This window comes from Anolis carolinensis, chromosome 2 (genome assembly GCF_035594765.1).
Source record: "Anolis carolinensis isolate JA03-04 chromosome 2, rAnoCar3.1.pri, whole genome shotgun sequence".
Lineage (NCBI taxonomy): Eukaryota > Metazoa > Chordata > Lepidosauria > Squamata > Dactyloidae > Anolis > Anolis carolinensis.
Genome location: NC_085842.1, coordinates 145423485 through 145446209, shown reverse-complemented (window position 1 = coordinate 145446209; position 22725 = coordinate 145423485). Strand labels below are relative to the sequence as shown.

The window sequence follows — 22725 nt, the reverse complement described above, 5'->3', positions numbered from 1 at the left end:
TAATATTTATTTTATTTGTGGCGGGTGCAGACTGTGGGATGCAAAGAAAAATGTCTTCTCATGGAGAACCTAACACATTTTGAATATCGTATTAATTAAAAGTGTGAACAACATGACAAAACAGAAATCCTTTCTACCACTTAGCAGCCTTGTGTGTGACATGCTGAAAATGAGCATTACAACATTGCTCTAATTATAAAGTAAGTAATCCTAACATTACAGGAATAAATTGTAACAGGTTATTTTGCCAGATACTCTGGGTATTTTTAACAGAGATGTGGAGTTTGTTTCTAAAAGATACCAAACTTAAAAAAATGAAAAATGGGTTATAGGTGGTAGCACATTGTTGGCTAGGAGTAGAATATCGTGCACAGATCAAAACTATAAAATGTATCAAATTGTTTTGGTACAGGGCTTGGAAAATTGCATTTTATAGCAAAGGAATGCACATCTTCAGCATGTTTTTTATTCCTGTAAAATTTGTTTAGATGGATTTGGTACTGTTTGGAAACCAGCTTCACAATTATAGTACATTAAAAAGTATAATATAATTTACATTACAAAATCACACTATGATGGTTGCCCCAATAACCACCACCCATGGCAGTCCCACCTGAAATGCTCACACTGTTCCTCAGGTATTGCTTCTTTCTATGTGAGGCTATTCTTTTCATCTTGGGATGAAATACTCTTTAACATTGACACAGTGACCCAGCAGTACACATGGTTATGAATAATGCATATTATTTATAATGTAAAACTGCAAAGATATTGCTTCACTTTTTTTCTTCCAGCAAACGCACATCCATAGTCTTTATTATGCTGATACACTTCTAACAAACCAGTTAACATAGAAAATGTAATTTCCCTCAGTCTCGTTTTCTTCACCCCAACTCAATCCCCCTTCCAAGCCTTCGCCCTGTCTTTTCCTCCTCCTTCTCATCACATCTTTTTAACAGAATGTCCTCTGTGTTTCCTCATCAATCATTATCCATATGCAAATACATTTCTCCTATGCACAAATGGGAAGAGTAAGAGAGAAACGCTTTTATGCATGTATAAGATAGTCCCTCTCTCTTCACTGCCACCTCTCCTTACATAGATTTCCATAGAATCAACAATTGACTATTTTCTCCCACCTTCCCCTTTTAACTGTAGAAGTTCATAACTTTTCTTCAAGCCTTCATAGACCCCTTGTCAGTACACTGTATGCCTCCGGGGGGGGGGGGGGGGGAATCTCGGGATCTGCACTTCAAGACCACAAGCTGTTATATGTGTAGTGTCACAAAAATCCTTCACACCCATTCATAATATCATAAAGATAGTTTCTATGTACTGTTCATCTATTCATACTTTACTTTTTATATTGAAATAAAGCAATAGATACAGATATTTCAGTATTACTAAAGGGATTAAGAGAGAAACTGATTTTATAATGGAACTATTTGTTTTTCTTTTTTTGTAGGATGACTCCAAGCCACCTTATTCCTATGCACAACTAATAGTACAAGCAATTACCATGGCACCTGATAAGCAACTTACACTAAATGGAATATATACGCACATAACTAAAAACTATCCTTACTACAGGACAGCAGACAAGGGCTGGCAGGTAAATCTATCTAGTGTGGTTTCAGATATAATAACAAAATAGCATTAGCGCTTTCAAAAACAAAACTACTAGCTGTTTCAGTTTTCTAAAATGTTGCAATATGATTCTCTCTTTTTTATATATATAGAAACAACAATTTATTCTATGTTTTGTCACCAAAATACCCTGCACTTTTCAGCTAATTCCCAGCTACAAAGAATGCCATGGCTTTAGGGAAAGAAGGGTTTAAAAAAGGTGATATCCAGAACTAGATGTCTAGGACACTAGTACATTAAAAGCAATATGACTGCAGGAGCTGCCATTGTTACATAATTGAGAATTCTGTGCTGTCATCTCCAGGTTCCACTAGCATAAACACTCAAAACAGAATAACGCATACTCTGATTTGAATGTTTTTATTTAGGGTTATCTTCATCATTGCATGAGCACATTTTTGCTTCCACAGCATAATTTGAACATCCTGGCATCTTATGTGCCTCCAAAACTTTCTTTGAAGAGTCCTCAGCTTGCCGCAGCACACTTTTGGAGGGAATGGGGGTCTGTGCTGGGAGGTGGATGTTATTCTGTTAACAGACTGATTTAATTGGACATTGCCCTTGATCTTTGCAAGAGGCCTGTTAATAGCTGTTAAGAGTGAAGTTGACTCTGGGATTTTTTCTTGTACAAGTTGGACTGACATGGAGGATGCAAAAGTGGTGACGCAGATTTTGGAAACATTATACAACTGACTAGAATGAGTGAAGAAAATACAAATTTAATGGAGAATGCCTTAGGATTAATGTCTATGTCTTTACATTTTTGTCCATGGTGGTGCAAGCAGGGGGTGCCTGCATTTTTCCATGCTTTTCTGATTCAATGAAGTTAATCTTCTCTGATTCTGAAGAAACTCAAAGACATTGCTGTATGTGTGACAGGTGTTTAGCACACTGTAAGTTTCAAAGCTATGGTAGGACAAAACCAAGATGGCTTTGAAAGCATAGACTGGTATAATATGTTGGTGAAGAGGAAAATGAGTTTGTGGATAGATTTGAGGGAAAAGATATGATGATGTAAAACCACTAAGCAGTGTCAACAGCTTCCCCATAAGAGTTTTAAATCTTGGTGGTTTTTAAAGATATTTGATAATCCTACTATTTGAAGTACTTATATGCCACTTGATACAACAAAATTTCTGAATGGTTTACCTTAAGTAAACTTCCATTAAGACTTCCATTAATTGTTAATAGAGGATCTGAGAATGTAGTGTATTTGTGGGCGTATAAATAATCCCATGCTCCCTCCCTCCAAAATTACAGTGAAAGACTGAGTTACCTAATGAATGTGTAATGACTGAGGACTGTATGTGTTCGGAGTAGAGATCTTTGTATTAGGCCACATTCCAGCTTGATACTGAAGAGATGGATGATTTCTGTATATCTTTTATATCCCATAGAATTCAATACGTCACAATCTTTCTCTGAATCGTTATTTCATCAAAGTACCACGTTCCCAGGAAGAACCAGGCAAAGGCTCCTTCTGGAGGATAGATCCTGCCTCTGAAAGCAAATTGATAGAGCAGGCTTTTAGGAAAAGGCGGCCAAGGGGAGTACCTTGCTTTAGAACCCCACTGGGACCTCTCTCTTCTAGGTAAGGAATTCAAGTTGGGGACTTAAAAAAATACACCTGCAGGGGTGTCACCTTAAGTATAAACCAGGATTTTCTTTGGTATAGAGCAATGACAGTTCTTTTCAAGTGAAAATATTGCTAAGGCTAAAGTAAGTTTGTAACAACAACACTCTTCCCAAATATGGGAGGGACATTCCACCTGACTGATTTGCGCTGAGAAGCCATTAAAATTTCTTCTTGAGGTTTGATGGGTTGTACATCATGCTGATAGGCATTATAGAAATGTACAAAGCCAATACATAAATAAACTAATATTCTTATTTGAGATAGTACATTTTCCCCAGAATCTCATATTGGCTGGTAATGCTGCTTATTTTCAATTTTAGTCCTTTTTGAAATGTAGCACAGTACATTTCTCAGTTGCCTCCAAGCATTCTTTGTGGTGGTTATTTGCATGTGTTTGGTTCACAAGGTGCCACTACTTCATTGTCACAAGTTTTGAATTGCATTAGTGGTGTAGCAATTGCCTAAATCCCCTGTTCCCACATGGTTGCTACTTAGAGGAATATCCAGTAAGTGGTCGTCCCAGGCATACCTCAGTTAACAAAGTAAAATTGTTGCTGGGAATTCCTTCTTCTTTAGCAACGAATAAAAATTCCCCCCAAAAAGATACTAGAACTAGAGATAACATAGAAAGAATAGGTGAAGTTTTTTATATCTTAATAAAAAGAGCAACAGTATAACATGTTCCAGAAGATGGAATGTTCAAACAATACATGAAACAACTAATTTAGGTAAAAATTGCTTAAATAAACAATAGCATTTTTAATTTTCTAGAGACCACTTGAAATCCTCTTTCATAGATTTTCTTTATTTTCATCATTACTTTTCTCATGATTACATTTTGGTGGCCAAGCCTATAAATCTACCTTTCTTTAATATAATGGGGATAGCTGCCCGAGGCAGGCTGATTTGCTTTCCCCTTTTTGTCTGTTTGCTGTATTATTTGCGTATTTCCTGAAGACACAAAACTGCAACCTAGCATCAAGTGCCTATTTTCCTCCAGCCTGCCTTCTCCATCTCTCCAGTGCTGATGCTGCTTAAAACAAAAAAGACTAGACAGAGTATGAAGAAGAAAAGAGAGAATGGGTGAATGTAAAAAAAGACTTCGTAAAAAGGGGCTTCTTTGTCAGAGGTTTTCTTAACTGAGTTAATGTGTGTGGTAGCAGAAGTGAAAAACAAATTCACAATGGCCTTTGATTGAAAATTGTTATGTTTAGCTTGCAGAATAGCTTGAGCCATGCTTTCTCCATACTCCCTTTGAACTTATCTTGTCATATCTAATGGTCTTTTTTCTTTTGTAACCAGAAAGAAATGCTTCAGAGTGAAGAAACTGTAAAGCAGGGAGTAGCTTTCCCTGAGTTGCTTTTTCTGTGCTCCAAGCCACAGTCTCCTGCTAGCTTTGTCCCTTGTACTGTAGGGAATTCTTGCATCCCTTACAAATACATGTTTGAAAGCATGGAATTTAAAAGCTCGGGGAAGGAAGATTGATTTGCAGCAAAAAAAATTGGTTTGGGCTGAACACCCCTTCACCACCACCACCATTAACCTCTTCAGAAGCCTTTTTTCCCTATTAAAACACTTTGGAAGGTTTAGTTCCAGACATCCTGTGTAAAGTATATTTGAGCCCTATCACAAGAAGCAGGCAGCAATTGTTTTGTTCTGAAAGACAATCTTCTAAATTAAGTGTTGGGAAGATACTACTTTAGATTAGGAGTTCTGACTTGATCCCCTTTGGATGCTTCTCCTCCCTTTGTTCTGGGAATAAGACTACCTGTCAACTTGAGTTGTATTTTGTAATAGTTGGATCCAGACTTAACCATGTTTCAAGTAGACTATTGAAATCAGTGCAGAGTCATCAGTAACTCGTGTTACTGCATGGCAGGGGGTTGGACTCAATGGCCCTTGTGTCTCATCCAACTCTGTGATTCTTTTGCGAGTTCAGAAGTGTATTCTTTAAGCATGATTAAGTATGGAGGCAACCTAATATCTTCGATGAAGAAGGAGTACTTTTTTCTACAAGCTGGCACCATACCTCTGGTTGTTTGGGAATAGCTTTTTTTCAAACAATTATTTTCAGAAAGATTTCATTAATAGTTTAAGCTGTACTAAGAATTAGATTTCATCATGTCTAGGCACTTCTGTAAGACAAAATATTTAATGAAAAGTTAGCAATTATTTCGGTACAGGTAATACTTCTCAATTCACATCTGTTTATGCAAGGATTTCTCTTAAAGAAAGTGGCAGCTCTGATAATGCTTAAATTAAAATAGTTAAAATTCGAAGCAAGCTCTGTATTAGGAAAGCCAAGGAGAGTGGATAAGACCAAAGCTAAGACAGAGGTACCTGATTTAGAGAAAATTGTATTTGATGATCCTACAGGGCATACAGTTCTGTTAATTTAAGAACTAAGTCATGTTCTTCTGTCCTGTCTTTTCCCATCTTATGCTCTTCAGCAGAAGCGATCTAGTTCACGTCAGTGATTTATACACAATACAGAATGTGTAGTTTCATTTAACCAGCAAACATAGAATTTCTTGTGAAAAATATATGCATTAAATGATTGTGTGTGAAAGAGGTAGCTAACTAATCCCAATTATTAATTTTAAAGTAGTTTGTGTTGTTATCTATTTGCAGAAGTGCCCCAGCTTCCCCTAATCATTCTGGAGTGTTATCTGCTCACTCAAGTGGTGTTCAGACCCCAGAGTCTCTGTCAAGGGAAGGGTCTCCTGTCCCAATGGAGCCTGAGCCTAACACTATTCAGCCAAAATTAGCAGTAATACAAGAAGCACGGTTTGCACAGAGTGCCCCAGGTGAGATTGTCATAGTTTTTGTGTTCAAATATTATAAAATTAACACTATGTAGACTCATGAGAATATGAGGTAGGCTTTGCTTTTTTAAAAAAGGAAATGAATTAAATGAAAATAAAATGTGTAAATGTACTATTTTTGGCGAATGATTGAAATTCCTACTGTGAATAAAATCATCACTATATAGGCAAGAGTTGAAACACACATCAGTGTCCAAAGTGATGTTCTTCAAGTAGCATAAAGTCTGTTGTAGTGGGATATATTGGCATATATTGATTACTTCAAATATTCATGGCTGTCAAGAGGTCACAAAGTGTCTCCTTTCTATGCCAACACTGGCCTGATTTTAGGAAGGACAGTACTGTTGATATGAATAGGCTATTTGTCTTGCCATCATGGACATCTGTATAACTACACATAGAAGATATGATGGCATGCTATGTTCAAATTTTTGAACACAGAACACTTGTGTCTCTACCAAGTAAGATTCTCGGATGATATATTCAAATAAACATGGAAATGTAAGTTCATCTATGAATTGGCTCCAAAAGTAATGATATAAAGATACGCTGTTTAGACAGCTGTCTCCCAATAATATAGTAAGGGTGCACAAATGCATGGCTGGAATGCAAGGTTTAATTTAAAATACCCTGTTTCACTCCTTACTTACAGATTTAAAATGTTTCATTCCTTGTTCACAGAGTAATCTGCTTGCTGAAATGTGCTGTGTTTGCTTAGAAATTCATAGTCTACCAATATAAACTGATCACAGATAGTGGCTCAAGGAGCCATAGAGAACCATCATTGCTATATGCACCCATAAAGTATAAGCTGGACAGGCCCCCAAGTACAAGAGGAAATCTACATTTGTGTTGCTACAGATCATGCCTGAGTGACTATTTATTTATTTGTTACTTGAATATATGTTTTCCTTCAGCAAGCACAAGGTACTGTACATGGCTCTTTTATTTTCCCTTTATCCTCACAGTAACCCTGCCAGGTTGAATCTTCCTGGTCCAGCATTAACAACAGCGCTGAATCATTGGGTCTTATATGGTCAGTCTGGGAGGCTGTAAGAGAAACCCAAGGTCAACCATTGAATTCATGGCAGATATTTCTAAAAAGGCAATTTCCAAAGAATCAGTTGTGTTAGCATGTTTTAAGATCCCAGAAGATGCTTACATTTAAAAACAAACAAACCAAAATCCTTTTTTTCCCCAAAAAAACAAAAAAAGCACTGCGGTTTATCATGAAATGCATGTTTACTCTGAAGAGACAAAAAAGTAAAGATACTTGATTTTGTTCAACAGTAAAGCATATGTCTTATTTTCAGGGTCTACACAAGGTAGTTGTTTTAAAGAAAATTAAATTATGATTCTATGTTATTTAATAATGGGATGGACTGCAAGGGCCATCTAATCCAACTCCTTGCTAAAGAACTCTCCAAAAATGGCAATCCAAAGTCTGTTTAAACACCCATTTAAAGTCACTTCCAGTAGGAGATAACAATTAGTGTCAAGAACTTCTTCCTACCCTGTTTCCCCTAAAATAAGACATCCCCAAAAATAAGACCTAGTAGAGGTTTTGCTGAATTGCTAAATATAAGGCCTCCCCCAAAAGTAAGACCTAGCAAAGTTTTGTTTGGACGCATGCCCAGCGCCCACTAAACAATACACCATAGCATGCAGGATTGGTAAATGTACATACCAGTTATATATTGAAATAATGGTAGTAACAAGAAATTCTTGACAGAAGTCACAGTTTGTCTGATTTGGTTATGTTGGTTTGTGATGACAACTACGGTACAGTATAGAATAAATATTCATTTTTTTGTTCAACAATAAATGTGAATTTTTCTTCATGGAAAAATAAGACATCCCCTGAAAATAAGACCTAGTGCATCTTTGGGAGTAAAAATAATATAAGACACTGTCTTATTTTTGGGGAAACACGGTAGTTCTTAAATGGTGTCTCTTTCTTGCAGGTTGATTTCCTTGGTTTGTGTCCTAGTCTCTGGAGCAACAGAAAGCTAACTTGCTCCAACTTTTTAAGCAAGGCTTGTTAAACGTTTTTTTTTAGCTTCCAACCCCTTTTTGCCTGGGAAATTTTGACATGACCTTAGGTATATGGTATATAAAATAGGTATACAAATAAAACATTTATTAATAATACACCATAAAGAAATTTATATTAAAACAAATCTTTTGTATAATATAAATTTATCATTTATTAAAGCTGAAAGCAAATTTGCATACTACTGAGACAAATGTGCTTTTTATTTTTATACAAATCATTAAATATTGGCTGAACATTTGATACTGCAGGATTAGTGCATCTTCAGTGTTTTTCATGCCTTGCTGGCATGTTTCGTTTGCAACATCACATGGCAAAATATATTTTCTTGACTCTCCTTTTTTCTCCTGAATTGGGGGACCACAATGAGGGCCTGTGCTTTCAATTTAAAAGCTTCCAGGTTGCCTGAAATGGACTCACACCCACCTCCTCCTTGTTTTCATCATGGTCTGTTCACATAGCTGCACACAATCCAGGTCTTTTCCTCCCCCCCCCTCCCCCAGAAAAACAGGTGGCATTAGTCGTTTCCTTCCTGCAAAGGTTGCAGACCAATTGTTCTTGAATTTTTAATGGCAGATGACTGACGTTTTTGATTTAAACTGAGTATGTTTTTGAACCCAGCTTAGTTTTTTAGAATTAAAATTTGAAGAGAAACATTTCAGAAACTGAAAAAATAGCCATCAAGCAAAATCGGCATTTGCAAAGCTTGTTTAACAAGGCAGGGCAATTTTCTGTTTATGAAGTCCAGCTGAGGCATTTGCTACATGTCATTGCTAACAGATTCATGTACATGTCTAAGACAGCCACTAAATGGCAAGGTACACTATTTTTTTCACAACCTCCAGATTCAGTTAGGGTACCCCAAATGGGGTTGCAGTTTACAGTTTAAGAAGTTTTGTTCGGTAGGACTTCCCTTCAGATCTATGTCTTTCCCTGGCAAGTGAGCAGTTGTCATAGAATCATGAGAATAGCATAATTATTTAAGCTTAGGAATCCAGTAGCAATTTCACTTCCAATTAACCAGTATATGTACCATATCCTCAGCACTACATCTGGCCACTCCATATGACTTTGCCACTGCCCTTTTTTTTTCAAATATAAGAGATTGTAGGATGGTAGTTGGATTGGCTGGCAAACTGGTGGAGAGTCAGTTGAACAACCAGCAGCTGGTTTGATTAGAAGAATGTCAGCATAGAATATTTTGCTCATTGTGCCCTTTATGGAAGCCCGAATGATGCTGGAGACTGCTGGTCTTGCTATAGCATAGACGTCCCCCTGTGTTGTCTAGGCTGTAGAGACGAATAGCACTTTTCTATGCCAAAGGGGGGGGGGGGATATTGGGGCTTGCGGGTGAAGCCGGTGGGCCAGATGGGAATTTACAGTAGAGTTTCAGACAGGGCAGTTTCATAGTTGCACTTGGAAAAGCTAGGGATTGGATCTAGGACTTCCTTCTTGCAGAATGTATGCTTTATCACCGAGCCCCTGGCCTTCCATGCTTAAATTTGAGTTCTGTGATGGGAAAAGGTAAAAAAATTTAAATTCAATGATAATCACTGAGCCCCTGGCCTTCCATGCTTAAATTTGGGTTCTGTGATGGGAAAAGGTAAAAAAATAAATAAATTCAATGATAATAATAATACGAAAAGTATGAAATGAAAAATAAATGACTTTTTATGTGTGAGTACAAAGATTGTTGTAATAACAATTGTTCTCACAAGTTTTAGTGGCTGCAACACGTCTGGAAACAGAACAAATACAGTTTCTGACTACATTATTAATTGTTCTGATAGTTGTAGAAGCTGCAGGAGGGGAGGGAGAAATGTTCCCCTCCCTTCATTCAAGGAAGAAATAGTTAATTGTTCTATGTCAGAATACATAACCTCTTTTTGTGTTTTGTTTTGTTTTTTTTTGGTAGGATCACCCTTATCTAGTCAGCCAGTTTTAATTACTGTACAGAGGCAGCTACCCCAAACGCTGAAACCTGTCACATACACTGTTGCTACTCCTGTGACAACATCGACATCCCAGCAGCCTGTAGTACAGACAGTTCATGTTGTTCATCAAATCCCAGCTGTGTCTGTCACTAATGTGACTGGATTAGCACCAGCAAATACTTACACTGTAGCTGGACAAGCAGTGGTCACCCAAGCAGCAGTGGTGACCCAGCCGAAGGGGGAACCTCAAGAGAATGGAGACCACAATGAATTGAAAGGTGAGAATTTGGCGCTCTTTTCCCTAGGGCGAATGGAGTCCAAATATTTTTCTCTTCCCTTGGATATAATTGGAAAAACTGGTTTTAATGCTATGCTGTTTTAAATATATATATGCAAAGTTTGACACTTGTTCTCTACTTTAGATCGAACCTGATTTTAACATGTCTTTATTTCCACATCTCCAGTTAAAGTGGAACCGATACCAGCCATTAGCCATACAACTCTAGGAGCTGCTAGTCGGATCATTCAGACATCACAGACGACACCCTTACAAACGGTTACTCTAGTACAACAAGCACCTCTAGGTCAACACCAGCTACCAATAAAAACTGTCACCCAGAATGGAACACATATAGTACCCATCACCACAACAATTCAAGGTCAGGCTAACAGTGGTAAGCATTTGGAGTGATATATGGGAATGCTGCAAATTTTCTTGGATAATTATGGTGCCCAGAATCTATGATCTGTTGGGTTGTTATGAGTTTTCTGGGCTGTATGGCCATGTTCCAGAAGTATTCTCTCCTGATGTTTCACCCACATTTATGGCAGGCATCCTCAGATGTTGTGAGGTCTGTTGGAAACTAGGCTAGTGAGGTTTATATATCTGTGTAAGGTCCAGGGTGGGAGAAAGAACTCTTGTCTGCTGGAGGAAAGTGTGCATGTTGCAATTGGTCACCTTGATTAGCATGTTACAAACTCATTCCTAAGCACTTACTTAGACATAACTAGTATGTTTGCATTCTAGGGGCTCATCTACATGGGCCATGTACCTCAGAGTTGACTGGAGTGAGGTACTCTGGATCAGCTGGCATGGCAGCAGGTGGCTGTCTGCACTGTGTGACAACATGCCATCCTCATGGATAGATGGGGTCCAAGAAGCACCACTGGACCTCTACCCTTACAGTCCGCTTGGTGTCCTTATTTTAGTGGCAACCACCAAGCGAGATACTTCATCACTTGCCACTTTTACTGATGCTGGCAGGCATGCCAGGTTGACATGGGAGAGGGGAAAGAAGGGATAATTTCCACCTCCCTCCTCCTCTTCCTTCTCCGATCACTCTGGTGCTCCGGCCAGCATCAATAGATGAGATGAGTGATGACCTCCAACCATTTTGCACTCTCAGATCCCCACTCAACCAGACATATAGGGGACCGTAAGTGCCATCCCTTGTCCCTAAGCTGCCCAAACCCAGGGAATATGAGATGACTGAATTGGGACTGACCCAGCTGTTTTATCGCAAAGTGTGGGTGAGTTCTGGAACTTTTTTTTAACATAGGATAAGTCTGTGTTAAGCGGCCTGGAATGTTTAAGGGTGAATCATCCCCTTGCATCGTGTGGACATCGTGAAGCCCATTCACCTCTATCCCACCTCATGTGCCTTTTCACTATCCGTTTACAAGTTTCTTGATCTTCACTTTCGGTTACAAGTTAAGACTGGGAGATGTAGAAGTATGTAACTCTTTCTGCTTGTCTAGATATGTTTTGCTTATGTTCTTCTAGACAAACTGCACTCCACAGAGCCATCTAGTTTTGAAATCAAAGTCACATACACTGTATGTTGGAAAGAGAATCCAAAGCCAACTGGTAATGTTCACATCTTTAGGAATGTGTAAGATGCTCTGAGTACTTTGGGCTTCATTACTTGTCTCTGTTGTGGAAAACTAGAACCTATTTTATTTGTAACTGAAATTAGGATAGTTCCTAAATATGAGAGACTTAAGGTTTTCATGATATCCAAGTGCTGGTCTTGAGGTCAAACTTGTTCTTGTTCTCAAGGTGCTGTGTATGAACTTTGCCTGGGCTGACAGTGTCTTCTCTTCCTTTCTGTTTTGCAGCTGCCGCAAGTCCTCTCCATATGTTAGCAACCCACGCATCTGCATCAGCTTCACTTCCAACGAAACGTCAGAACGGAGACCAGTCTGAACAGCAAGAATTGAAACGTATCAAAACAGAGGACGGAGAAAGCATAGTTATAGCCGTGAATGTTGAAACCCCACCAGTGGCAGTGAGTGAACACAGCGGCCAGAACTAGGAGGAATAATTATTTTTAAAATAATGCTCCATGGTGCCAAAAGGAGACATTTTAACACCCATAATATTGAACATTTCCCCTTATGGTGGGGATAGGGGCCCTGTGACTTCAACTTTCAGCACTGAGAAACACAGGTGGCCTTAGGACTCCTTAATTTAAAACACACCCCGTAAACACACCCACAGAAGAAGTGTGAAACCTCCTGTTCCAGAGGCTGTGACCCCCTTTCCCCTCCCTACTCCTTGCCCGTCTGAAGTGACTCTGTTTTGAGAGATACAAAGTTGGGGAAGACGGCAACTTAAAAAACCTCTGTTGGATTATCTTAATGACGGAGTTACCTGAGAACATCACAGCATGAGAAAAGCTTCGTGAGACTGGGTTTCAAATGATTGTAAATTCCTCAAAGGGAACAGAGGGCAAGGAGGCATTTCCTACATCTTGGCAGCTAGCCTTTCATAACAACCTACCCAATGCAGTTGTTGGTAGATATGCAGTATTTTGTTGTTCACATGTGGAATTAGAAATTTTTGATGTGTACTTTCTTTTTGTTTTTCAAAATAATGGGGTCTTTGACATTTCAGATCACTCCATTTCTACTCCAGAAACTTTGGAATCACACAATACTTTTCATGTGAAGTTTTGTTTGGTAAAACTGAATGTAGGGTTTTTTAACCAATGGAATGATTTAATTTTGTCCTGTTAAAGTTCAAACAAAGCTAATTTGTTACATCTGCAGATTTTCATATTTTAGCAGTTGCCTGATAAATTTAATCAAATTTTATTACCTTGTGTAGTGATCAAATGCTTCTTTGGGCTTGCATGTAACTGATTAGAAATACAGTGTAAATGAGCCGTTAACTGACGTAAAGAACTGCTATGAATTTGACCAGAGCTGCACTTACCTGTTTCTCTTTCTTGCTACCTTTTGCTGTTTGTTACTTTGTGTTGACTTTGACTGTCCCTGGCATATTTTTCCAGTCTCAAGTAAAACAAGAGATTTGCTGAATATTGTGTATGTTTAAAATAACAGACTGGTCTTCATTTAGGAAAAAAGAAGGTTCTTTATCACAAGTCCTTTTAAAAAGAAAAAATATCTTGTCAGATATTTAGTATTTTTAAGCATAAGCACCCACTAGTAGAGATTAATCTGATGAGTTTATCCTTAACTTTTGATGTCCTACACAGGCCTTCTGAGGTCTTAAAAGTAGCTATTGTGGTTTTCTAACAGTGGCTACTATATTATAATAAATGTGTTTTTTAATGTGTGTTCAGAAGTTGAACATTTTAAAGACAACTTCTCAAAGTTGTAATGGTAGAATCCACCTTCTGTTTCAAAACTGAAGTAAAAGCTAAGACAGTTTGTTTGTCTTTAATTCATATTTTGTCTTGTCCCTTCACATATTAAGGTGAGTTAAATGTGAAGACTGGGCTTTAATCTTTTATTTGTCCTATTTTGGCTATACCATTATTTATGTGGGCTGTTTCTTTTCATTTCAAGAGGAATCTGTATTTTCATGATGGACTGAAATGGATTGGAATGGCTTATATTTAGTCAGGTTTTTTTGGAAACTGTTTTATCTGAAGACCAAATATAAGAAATCTGTACCAAGTATCATGTTATCCCCCACAATAGAGCTGTCACAATGTCAATGCAGACAATACATATTAAAAAGATTATGAAAAATGGATGTACACTAGCTGAATTTATAACAGCCACTATAAGTTGGTGAAACAAAACAATTTATGTATCTGCAGCATTCTATTTTCTGTGCTGTGGTTATCTTATTTAGAAGGAACTATATTGAATTATATTGGCAAAATGATTATAAAACTACTATTTCATGATTATTAGGCAAACGACTGCAAGTTTTTTGAATAAAAAATAAAATCTGCTGAAATTCTTTTAATTCATTCTAAATAACTCGTATCCCTAAAGTTCTCTGATAGAGTCAGTGTAGTTTATGAGCTAGGCAGAGAAGATGTAAAATATTGAAATAGGAGGATTTAATCCTTTTACATGTTATTCGTCAATGTCCATGAGAAGACATTAAAAAGCAGGCAGTTGTATCTCCCCATTGCCAATTCCCTCGGCTAAGGAATTCTTCTTGTCCTGTTTGACTATGCGAAGCTAAATGTGCCTAGCAGGAATCAAGCTGCAGATAAAAATGCAGGTTATTTTCAAAGTAGTTCCAAAATGGGTGCATTTCCATTTGAACCACTTTTTTTACCTTCCTTTTATTTTTCATTTTTGTCCATCCACTTGGTTAGAGCAAAACACTCCAATACTTTGGCCCGATTGCTGGGAATGTTTACACGATTTTAACATGCAGTAGTCATTTCTTATAGCCACAAATAGCTTATATGCAAAAACCCCTAATAGTTCAGCATATCCGAATACTTTTTAATGTTACAGTTGTTTTAAAGAAATTGAATAACAGGCTCGTTACGTAGGTCAGTGCTTCCTAAATTGTCTGAGGTTGTGGCCATCAACTCACCATGTATCAAGGTCTGTCAGTATATTGTGCTATGTTTTGTTATATTTACATAGTTACTTGGAAATTAACTGTGAACCAGTAGCCTGTGGCTCATATACCAGCATCAGTCCACTCTGAATTGCACTGGCATACGCAAAGGTGTGTGCAATTTCTGAATATGGGATTAGAATCACTGTCAGAGCACCCCCCCCTGTCAGTGATGGGAAGCCTTGAATATTAAAATTAGCTAATGTAATTTCATGGCTTTTATGCTGACCACAGAGTAAAAGAAATGTATGCAATCACAGTGCTAATCCACTAAGAAATACAGAGTTTGCTCTCATGTGTGTACTTTTTAACACTTCTACAAAGATGAAGAACCAAAAAGCACCAAAGCATCATAAAATCACAGAACCATGGAGTTGGAAATTGCCTCTAAGGCTATTGAGTCCAACCCCACACATAACCCACAATAGTTGTCCAGCCGCCACCACTTCTGTAGGTAATTGGTTTCCTTGCTCAACTGTTCTTACTGCCCAGAAGTTCCTTCAATAGAAATCTACCCTCCTGTAACTTAAAACCATTAAACTGGATCCTACCTTTTAATATAGCAGGGAACACGTGCTCTGCCCTTTGTGGCTCATCTGTTTTGCTCTCCATACCTCATACCTGTGTTGATCCTCTCGGAACCTGCTCCAATTTGTCTATATTCTTCTTAAAATGAAATACCCAAACTGGGTGCAGTGCTCCAGGTGAGGCCTGGCTTGAACAGTATATCATGTGTTGCTTGCTGCTTGCTTCTAGGTGGCTGAGAGCAGATATATTTTTAATTCACTCTGATAGAAGACAGATGTGACCATTTGAGGACTCCTTTAGATACCTGGTCAAAGTGGGTCTAAGAACACAGCTCCTGACATGAAATACTTTGATCTCGTATGTTCAGTGTCCTAACAGCAACTGAATTCATGTGGGCAAAGTGCTGCTAGGCAACAGGGCTATAATGACTACAGCTATTTACATCGTCCATTCAGCTATTTTCAAGAGGCGGCTCTGTGTAAATTCTGAACAGTGGTACTGTTATAAGCTATGTATGAAGAAATATGAAACATGACCTCTAATCATAAATTCTGGTCTTAGTGTTGTATGTGCCTTTGTGATTATATTGTTATTTGCTTGCAGTGTGGTTTTAACTTAGAATCATCCCTACGGTCTCCATAATTGGATTGTGCTTCTACCAAAGATCTACTAAGTATTGTCGCTGCCCAAACTACCATTATTTCATGCTAAAGTACTGTAAACTGGGTTTTTTTAATGAATTTGTGGTAGAGCAGTAACAAACAATTTAATATCATGGAAGTGATCTTCTGCCAATTCATCAGGGGGTTCCTCCTGCCAATTCTGGTGACAAGGCCTATTCTGCTCAAAGAATACATTAAATATGCATTAAAATTACTTGTTAGGTATGGCTTATGCCTGACAAGACCCAGCTACAAATAGGGCCTAAGTAAATAGAGATATATTGCATATCATTTTGTGAGAAATGTGTCTGACTGATACTAAGGCAAGAGTGGAATTTAATGGCTAAATAGTGAAAGGTAAAATTCTCACCCTTATTGTTCGCATATTTCAGGAACAGGCTTGTAAAAATTGGCCTTCTCAGCAAATTAGGCTATAAATTAACCTTACTTGGCTAGGTCAGCGTTTTATGTAATCGTCTTTCATGGACTAGTCTGTCTGTCCAAAGCTGATGGACATAGATATATACACAGGAATTAGCATGCCCATATCTGCAGGGGATATGTTCTAAGACCCAGCATGGATCCTTGAAATAATGGACAAAAGTGGTCTTTGTACTTTGATTTATACTTGGACCAGAGGCATACCATGAAATCACACTGGAGGACCAAGAGAGGCCCACAAACACTTTTTTGAACATGAATGTGGATAAGAGGGCCATCCTATAGACAGGTAAAAAGATTAAAAGAGAAATCATATGTAATAATTAGCCAATTGTTAGAATGTCTGTAAAATTCCAATGCCTTTCAGAATCAGTGATGGCAACACAAGGTTATTCCAGTCAACAGCTGTAGTAATATGAAAATCGGATACAAATGTGTGGGGTATTTGTTCAGTTGATTTTGCTATGTGAACTGAAAATTTTCCTTCTGTAATTTACACAAAATGGAATGCAGCTTATCATAATCATGTATTTTTCTGACCTTTGCAATTCAGTTTCAAAAATAGTTTATTCATCAAAATTGCTTGCAAATGCAAACGCCTGAACAAATGCACAAAAGGCATTTTTTTTAAATACGTAGTTTTCATGTAGGCTAAAAATACTTATATTCTGTTGTGGAATTGAGGCAGAAAATACTTGGTGTAGGAAAAATCAGCCCACGTGAGGCAAGTGACACACAAAATAACTGTCCATTTCTATTTGAACACTAGACTGTTTCTCAAGCAACAGCCTTCAAATGCAAAGTTCTACAAATCTTGCCTCACATTAAAGAGATGAAATAGGAACGACTGAACAGTCTGGCCTTGAAAAGGTTAATTACAGAATTTGGAAATATAATACAAGTGGCAAAGAAAGCTATCAAAAGGAATGACAGATCTCCAAGCTGTGTGGTGGTGGTGGTGGTGGTAGTGGTGGGTGAAGAAGTACAGGATTAATAGGAGTTACTTATTGGTATAAAGTGCATTCAATCACTGTTATTATTGGAAAGACACAAGTCAAACTCCACGAACTCTGGAGCAGGCATTGTAGGCCTCATTCCATTTTACTGCAGGAGGTGCCTTTCCCCTTGAGCAGTCTTTGGAGAGAGTACAGGAAAGCCACACTGCACGAGAAACCTCTACTCATATTTTTGGCATCAACTTGCTAACATTTACAACAGTCCTGTCAGCGGCAGTGGGATGAGGCAGAAGCATGCTTCACACAACATACAGGTAAGTTTGCCGCTAGCAAAACAATTGTAAGAATTGAGATGTGGAATTGAATCCTGTTTTCCTATGTCCCGTATTATGAGTCTGTGGTTTTTGCCTGTTTTATAGTTTGAAATGTCATGTATTAAATGTTCATTTAGGCAGAAAGTATCAGTAACTGCAGTACTAACTATACTCTGTGTTATTCTTATCATAACAATACAGTAAATTAGTCACTTTTAATTAAAGAATATTACAAAAGATGTGCAAAACAATTTCCATGATTAAATATACACTGAAAAGCAACATGCAAATTGACAGTTGAATATATGCTTTAGTTAAATGACAAATTCCAATACCTTACAACTTGATGAACTAAGACTTCAGTTAATTTTGAAGCATGTGTAAAACTAAGAAAAGAGGTAACTGAATTTGTGCTTCAAGGGGAGATGACAGTGATTTCAAATTAAGTGTCTACATACATCCTTTTCCAAAACATTTGAAATACAAATGTGTCCTGGCTTTTATCGTTTCTACTCTTATAGGCACCAGCTTAGGTTATTGTCAACATATGGTAGGGCTGCTGTGAAATTGTGAGGGACAACGTAGAGCTATAGAAATACAAAAACATTTGATGCCCATTGGATTGTTGTCAACAGCCTCTTACACAACATTAAATGCCAACATTAATGGAGTAAGGTTCCACTGGAGGGAGGGTTATTTCCAGCCACGCTGTCGGTTTCACAACTCTTCAGCATTGTTTTATGCCACTTACTTCTTGCCCTACAAATGGCTATTGGGATCAACAATAATTATGTTTTGGGATATTTATTTTGGCACCTCTAACAAATGACATTATGAAGTTAATATCTATTCATAATAGTATGGAAATGAGCATTTGAGCATTCTTATCTATGGTGAGCAAGAACTCAAAACACTTGCCGATTAGTTTCTTGTATTTAGGAGGAAACAAGACCTGTAGAGGCAGAAGCTGCTGGTATAAATGTTCCAACTTGTCTGACAAGTCGCTCTCACCATCTCAAACCACGTCATTAGAACCTCAATTTTGACCTCTTTTTGAGGAGTCAGTCCTTACTGTGTGGCAGGCGCTAAGCTTTGTTCGTCAACTACGGAGAAAACCTCAGATGTCACAGGCTACAGAACCTTTACGAAAATTGAAGTAACAGCAGCAGCCAAATCTAACATGTAACACCAGCTGTTGATAGTTAACATATCAGTTCTCTGCCTTGTGGCTTACTCCATATCATGCTGGCTTGGGCTTCTTGAGGATATCGGTCCCATCTTGAGCAGCACTCTTGAGTGCTATGATAGTCAGAGGCTGTTTCTTGAGGAGGAGGGGGAGAATAATCAGGAGGGGGTCCAGTATCTTTCCCCTGCTATAGATGTCTGTCCAGTCAAAGTTTGTCATCAGTCATTTCTAGGAACTGAGCATAGACGTCCCTGGCACATTCCCCTTTTTGATTGAATAAAAATTTGTAGTAGCTGCCATCTGCACAGATTGCTAAATGAGAGAGAAGAGAAGGAGACAATGAGTGGCACTTTAGCCATGCTGCTTTTTATATATTGATCAGTTTCTGTATACATTGTTTAGCCGCCTTTTCATGCTGAGATCTCAAGTAGCAGCTTTGGGCCTTCATGGCTTGCAGTCTGAACATATTTGGTATCCCCATCAACTCCCTCACACTTAAATGTAGGAGACATAAGTAGATTAATGTGGATTTAAAAGCCCACCAAAATAATGGAACCACAATAAAACCCAGGATAGTGCTATAAAAATGTATTTCTGTGAGCCGTTTTTTGTTTGTTTGCTTGTTTGTTTTTTGCATGCACACCTTACCTAGGACAGAATTTGGTTCTGTTCCAAAGGCACAGATGCAGGGAGAGCCAGAGGGAACCTGAAATTTGGAGAAACTCCACTTGGAACTGAAATACTTGGGCAGGAAACTGGCTGACGCTAAGCTGAAAGAGACAGAAAGTTCCCTCAGTATTTCAAGCACCACAGCAAACTGCCACAATTTACTTTATTGATAAATTTTCATTTTACTAATATTTCACCTTTCCTACAGATAAAGTTTGAGCTAGTGAATAAAATATAATGTAATGCCAAATTATACATTAAAATCTAAAAGTAAACCACTTTAATACATGACTTAACCAACAGCACTTACCAGTTAAAACCAACTTTAAGCTTAACAGCCAAAAGCTTGTCTGAATAAAAATAGCTTGATTTGCTGGGAAAAGACCACGGAGAAGATTGTTCCTACCCCAAAGGCCATTTGGACACAGAATAGGAAGAAAAAAACACCTCTCTTCAGGATCCAAGCCCTAAACTGGCTTACATGGAAAAAGCAGCATTCCCAGCAGCCTAGCTCCAAGTTGCCGAAAGCTTTACAGATCATACTAGCACTTGAGGGGTTGTCCAGAAATTGACTGGTACTTCATGAAGGAGTCATATAGTACTGCCCATAAACAGATGCAATCTATAGTCTGATGAAACAGGTTTCTGAACATTCGCTGAAAGCATCCCCATAGGCCTGGGCTTGGGGTTAAATCAAGGAATACAGCCAAACTGCATAGCTTTGTTGTTTACATTTTTTATTTGCAAGAATACTTAACATATAGAAAAATACACATGTAATAAAATGCAATTTTTGGAGGAAATGTTGTAGAGCAGTTAATGACATAACTCGCTGATTATTCTTATACTTGCCAAAGGCACTGCCCTAAATTCATCCAGAAAAAGATGGGGCTTGTTTTCTAGGAGCTGCACTTTTATTCATATGGACAATGAAAATAAATAATGTTTTCTTAAAACTGCCCAAGTTTGCTTCATTTGTTTTAATCTAAACTTGTGTGCTAAACTTCTCAGATAAATCCATGTCCCATCAATTTGAATACCATGAAGAAATACATCCAGTGAGTTGCCTGTTTTCCACTGGTTTGCTATACGTTCCCTGACTACTTAAAACAAAAAAGAAATGAGGTCTTTATGTTGTATATTAATGTTTGGGTCTGTTAAAATGTGTAGTAAAGCAAGATTTAGATAGAGGAGTTTAAAATGTTTTAATGTTTTTCAGAAATCTTAAAATTTGTAAGCCCTTAAGATAATGACTAATTTTTGGGTGTGAAGAGCACTGAACATAATTTTCCAAAGTATTGCCTAAAATGTACTCCTATCTCTCTTGTGCACCAGGATTTGGTCTCTTTTTTTCTCTACAGTTTTTATCAGAGATATTGTTGAGAGTACTTCCTTCTGTTTCAATGCATTTACTGACACTTTAATATTTTTTCCAGAATCCTACATTGCTACATAGCAGATTCCAGCCAGACTTTGCAAACTTCCTATTTGCTGTTAAGGATGGACAGCGAAGGTCACGTGGCAGTTTACCAATACAAGTTACGAACAAGATAGGTTCTGTAGGCTTCTTGTTAAGTTGTATTTGTATGTAAGTCGGAACAGGTACATTTTTTAAGTGTAACTCCAGCCAAAAATATATATCTTCTAGCTTTGGATAGCAAATGAAAGGGTTAACACCACTGTAGTGTTTGTTTTGCTGCCTGGGCCCCTGTTCAGAAGATTTCATCTCACTTTCTGTCACTGTGATAACTGGATTTTGAAAAATTTGGGTTGCTAACTCTTGCAGGAGTGAATTTCCCTTCCTAAGGGCAGATTTCTCTTACTTCCTGTTGTCTCACCCCCATTCTTAATTTGAGTCATTTGTAACTCCCCAACTGCCTGTAAATGGGATTTGGGGGGCTTTCACAGTCAGAGCTACATAGGGATCATGAATATGTAGTAGATGCAAATACGTAACTGCAGGTTATGTATTCGCTACCACCCATAAGGGTTCTGTCCAACATTTCCAAACTCATATTTCTGTTAAGTATATAATATCTTGCAGAGTTGAGATCTTAATTTCCACCTTTGGGAAGATAGGGCAGAATATACATAAAGTTTTTTAAATTATTATTTCATTTTTTTTGTTGTACAAGCTAGGATGGCAAACTCAAGATCAATTTCTGTCTGGCTGTTTACCACAACATATCTGGCATTTGTCTGCAATCATTTCAACCAAGGTAGAGTCGCCAAGACCACAGAAGCCTTGTGCACTTAGGCATAGTATGGGAACAATAAACTTCATGGTGATCCTTTCTCAAAATCAATTTCTATGAGTGGTCAATGCACTTGTGTTGTTCTAACTAATGGAATAGAGAAAAAAGGAACACACTTGGCAACACATATATGGTTTCTCCTCTACCTCTACAGAACAATCCTTTATAGTAAGCACTAACTCTTCATTCTCAAAGAAAATAATCATTCATACACCACTTATGTGTCATTGCAATTCCCCTTACCTTGACTGTTTGTTCCTTTTAGGATCCTCAGCAGCAAATATGTGAACTGTGGCATGGTCACTGGACACACAGATGAGAGAAGCATCTTGGTTGAAGTTAATGCTAATGGAGATCAGAAACAAATCTGTTTAATACAGCTACTGTTACCAAATGAGTGGCTTTACAAAAACTTTATACACTAGGTACACAGTGTTTCTAAATGTTAAAGAAAACCTAGCAGCTTTTCCAGGAGATAACAAACAGTATTTGTGCAGCTACTCTCCACTAAAATAGATTTTCTTCTGAGAAGGTATAAGTCCTACCCAGGATGTCTAGACCTTCTCTGACTGTATTTTGGAGAATTACATCCCCTTCAATAATAAATCAAAGAATAAATTTCAACAACGATAAAAAACACATTTTGTGATCATCAACTGTAAGAGTCTAAATTGGAAAAAAATGAACCCAGGCAGCTTAGTAGTACATGACAGGGACAGGAAAAAACATATTCATGCCTTTTTTAAAAAAAAGTCCTCCATATTTTTTTTAAAAAAAACTCC

General features: G+C 37.8%; 1 protein-coding gene and 1 long non-coding RNA gene across 3 annotated transcripts in view; one reads left to right on the top strand and one right to left on the bottom strand.

Moving 5' to 3' along the window:
• Positions 1–16009, top strand: part of foxk2 (forkhead box K2) — a 50164-nt gene extending 34155 nt beyond the window's left edge. Inside the window, exons 4-9 of one of the 2 annotated variants that reach the window (XM_008104260.3) lie at positions 1466–1612; positions 3045–3238; positions 5915–6090; positions 10077–10373; positions 10560–10754; positions 12214–16009. In XM_008104260.3, the coding sequence (XP_008102467.2) occupies positions 1466–1612; positions 3045–3238; positions 5915–6090; positions 10077–10373; positions 10560–10754; positions 12214–12410 (1206 nt within the window). In that variant the 3' untranslated portion in view covers positions 12411–16009. Of the gene's footprint in view, positions 1–1465; positions 1613–3044; positions 3239–5914; positions 6091–10076; positions 10374–10559; positions 10770–12213 lie in introns of both variants that reach the window. The other variant, XM_003217149.4, reaches the window with a different exon arrangement.
• Positions 16010–18029: 2020 nt separating this feature from the next.
• LOC134296281 (uncharacterized) lies at positions 18030–22567 on the bottom strand. The gene is made up of 3 exons (XR_010002939.1): positions 22187–22567; positions 19668–19789; positions 18030–19331 (listed from the first exon to the last, which is right to left on the bottom strand). It is a non-coding gene; the product is annotated as an uncharacterized LOC134296281 (long non-coding RNA).
• Between the last annotated feature and the right edge of the window lie 158 nt (positions 22568–22725).